Source organism: Triticum aestivum, unplaced genomic scaffold, assembly GCF_018294505.1.
Source record: "Triticum aestivum cultivar Chinese Spring unplaced genomic scaffold, IWGSC CS RefSeq v2.1 scaffold35182, whole genome shotgun sequence".
In the NCBI taxonomy this organism is placed as follows: domain Eukaryota; kingdom Viridiplantae; phylum Streptophyta; class Magnoliopsida; order Poales; family Poaceae; genus Triticum; species Triticum aestivum.
In genome coordinates, this window is record NW_025247067.1 from 1 (window position 1) to 2,451 (window position 2,451).

The following is a 2,451-nucleotide window of genomic DNA, read 5'->3' on the forward strand; positions in this document are numbered from 1 at the left end:
CCCACAATCCTTGTCATGCTAAGACCGGCCAATAGTGTTGCTCCTTATACCCTGATCCGCGTGACCAATAATCTGAGCCGTCGAATTAATCTAACCGCCAATCAATGTCGCGCAAACTAAGGAATCTAATCTAATCTTACACGATCCTTCCCTCTATGTCGGTTCGTGTAGCCCCTTGGTGCCGCCTATAAATACCACAGCTCTCATGCTACTTTTTCCTAACATCACATCACAACAGATCAGGAGTCCTCATCCTTCAGCTAGCCTATAAGTATTGGTTCACCAGCTAGCAGCAAAGCTCAATTACGAGAGTTAAGGTAAATACATCAGTTTTTGTTGGTTTCACTCGTTATTGCTTTGTTTTGCATGCATGTGTTGGTCATCAACATGCATGCAAATTTTAGCTGATGCAGACATGCAGTAACTTGGTTTTCATTCCTAGCTGACAATTGCTGTTGATAATCTGTTCTGCACTGAATATTGCCGCAAGTAAATTCACTTATGTGTTTGAAGAATTTTGTGATTTCTACCAAAGTGGAGGGGAACTGGTTTGGTAGTAGAAGGGTCAAGATATTTACCTTTTTTATATTGATGAAATCAGGTTTTAAGGGACGTTTAGTAGTTAACATCATTTTCACATATTTCAATAGGATTTGGACCGTTACATTATTTTTTGAGGCAGTCATTTTTTTTGTCAGTTAATGCTGTAACTACTAAATGCTACTTCCTAGGATGGCTCGAACAAAGATCACAGCTCGTCAGTCCACCGGAGGGAAGGCTCCCACGAAGCAGCTTAGGGCTTTCTATGTAACACTTCACCTCTCGTTTGTCTTTCTATTTATAATACTACACATATATTGTTTTTCTACTGTTGGAATTCTAACAACTCGTCAATTTTCCCGCAACAAGTAACATATCTTTTGTAATGGTTTGTTGGACAATAACTTAGGCTGCCGCTCGCAAGACTGCTCCCGCAGCCGGAGGAGTCAAGAAGCCTCGTCCATACCGCCCTGGAACTATTGCCCTACGGTAGGTGTGGCATCATATACATCACTGTGATGTTCTTATTTCATGCATGTAATGCAATTGTCGAGGATGTAATTTAGTAATTAATTATCCCATCCTGTGATCTCAAGTAACTTCCATAGTATAAATGGCTTTCATGCATGTATTCTTACAGTGAAATACGCAAGTATCAGAAAGGAACTGAACTGCTCATAAGGAAGATGCCCTTTCATAGGCTTGTCCGGGAGATTGCTCAGTCTTCCAAGGTATAATTCTCCAAGTCACGCGTGCCTTAAAGCTGTCGTGCTTGTCACTGCAATATTTTTGGATTAATATTAAGTATTCATGATACTACCTCCGTCTCGGTGAATAAGTCATTCGCGTAGTTCTAGATCGGCGATTTAACTATCTAAATATGTATTATGTGTGATAAAAAATATATATTTAGAAAGTACATCCGTGTAGAAATCTAGTGATATACTTTTCATGACATACAACACATATTTAATTCCTCAAATCGATGACCTAGAACTACGCGAATGACTTATTCACCTAGACGGAGGTAGTACTAATGATGATTATATTATTATTACTATTCTAATTATAATAATTACTACCATAATAGTAATATATGTTCATTGTTGGTATGTGTGTAGAGTGACCTACGTTTCCAGAGCCGTGCGGTTCTAGCTCTGCAAGAGGCGGCGGAAGCGTACCTAGTGGGTCTGTTTGAGGACACCAATCTATGTGTTGTCCATGCCAAGCGTGTGACCATCATGTCTAAAAACATTCAACTGGCTAGGAGGATCCGTGGTGAAAGAATGTAATTGGTTCAACACCAACACATTGCTCATATGTTTCTGGGACCGCAACAATGAATCCCTAATTTGATTTGCCATGTACGCTATATTACAATACATAGTACTATTTCTGATGTTTTTTCAACTTTTCAAAATCAAACTAGGACCGCAACAATGAATCCCTAATTTGATTTGCCATGTACACCAACACCAATACATATGCACCCATACAAAATACTCCTCGGGCGTCTTGCGGGCCCAGGCCGGAGGCAGCAGGCCCCAGCGCGCGGAGCACGCAGCGGGGCCGACGGAGAGGTGTTGATTGGGATCACCGGGGCCGACGACGCGCGTGGTGCCGGCAGGGGACGCGAGAGGGCCACTACCGGACTCGCCGTCTATGCCTACGGCCACGGGCCGTCGGCAGCCGTCGGCATAGAGCCGTCAGTCTAGATTACGTCAGCATACTCCTGTCAGACCGTCGGCATAATAATGCCGTCGGCATAGGGGGGTATGCCGACGGCCCTGGCGCAGCCGTCGGCATAGTTTAGCCGTTGGCGTAGTTTTCCGTCTGACGGCAACGGACGGCACCGTCAAAACTACTGGCGGCTCAGGAGGCGACACGTGGCAAAGATATCCCTACGGCAAA

The 2,451-nt window shown here is 43.7% G+C and overlaps 1 protein-coding gene across 1 annotated transcript; it reads left to right on the forward strand.

The window, feature by feature from the left end:
- Positions 1 to 732: 732 nt before the first annotated feature.
- Positions 733 to 1,832, forward strand: LOC123177165 (histone H3.3-like). Its single transcript, XM_044591063.1, has 4 exons — positions 733 to 807; positions 950 to 1,029; positions 1,181 to 1,271; positions 1,662 to 1,832. The coding sequence occupies exons 1-4, from the start codon at positions 733 to 735 to the stop codon at positions 1,830 to 1,832; spliced, it is 417 nt and encodes a 138-aa protein (XP_044446998.1).
- Positions 1,833 to 2,451: the final 619 nt, after the last annotated feature.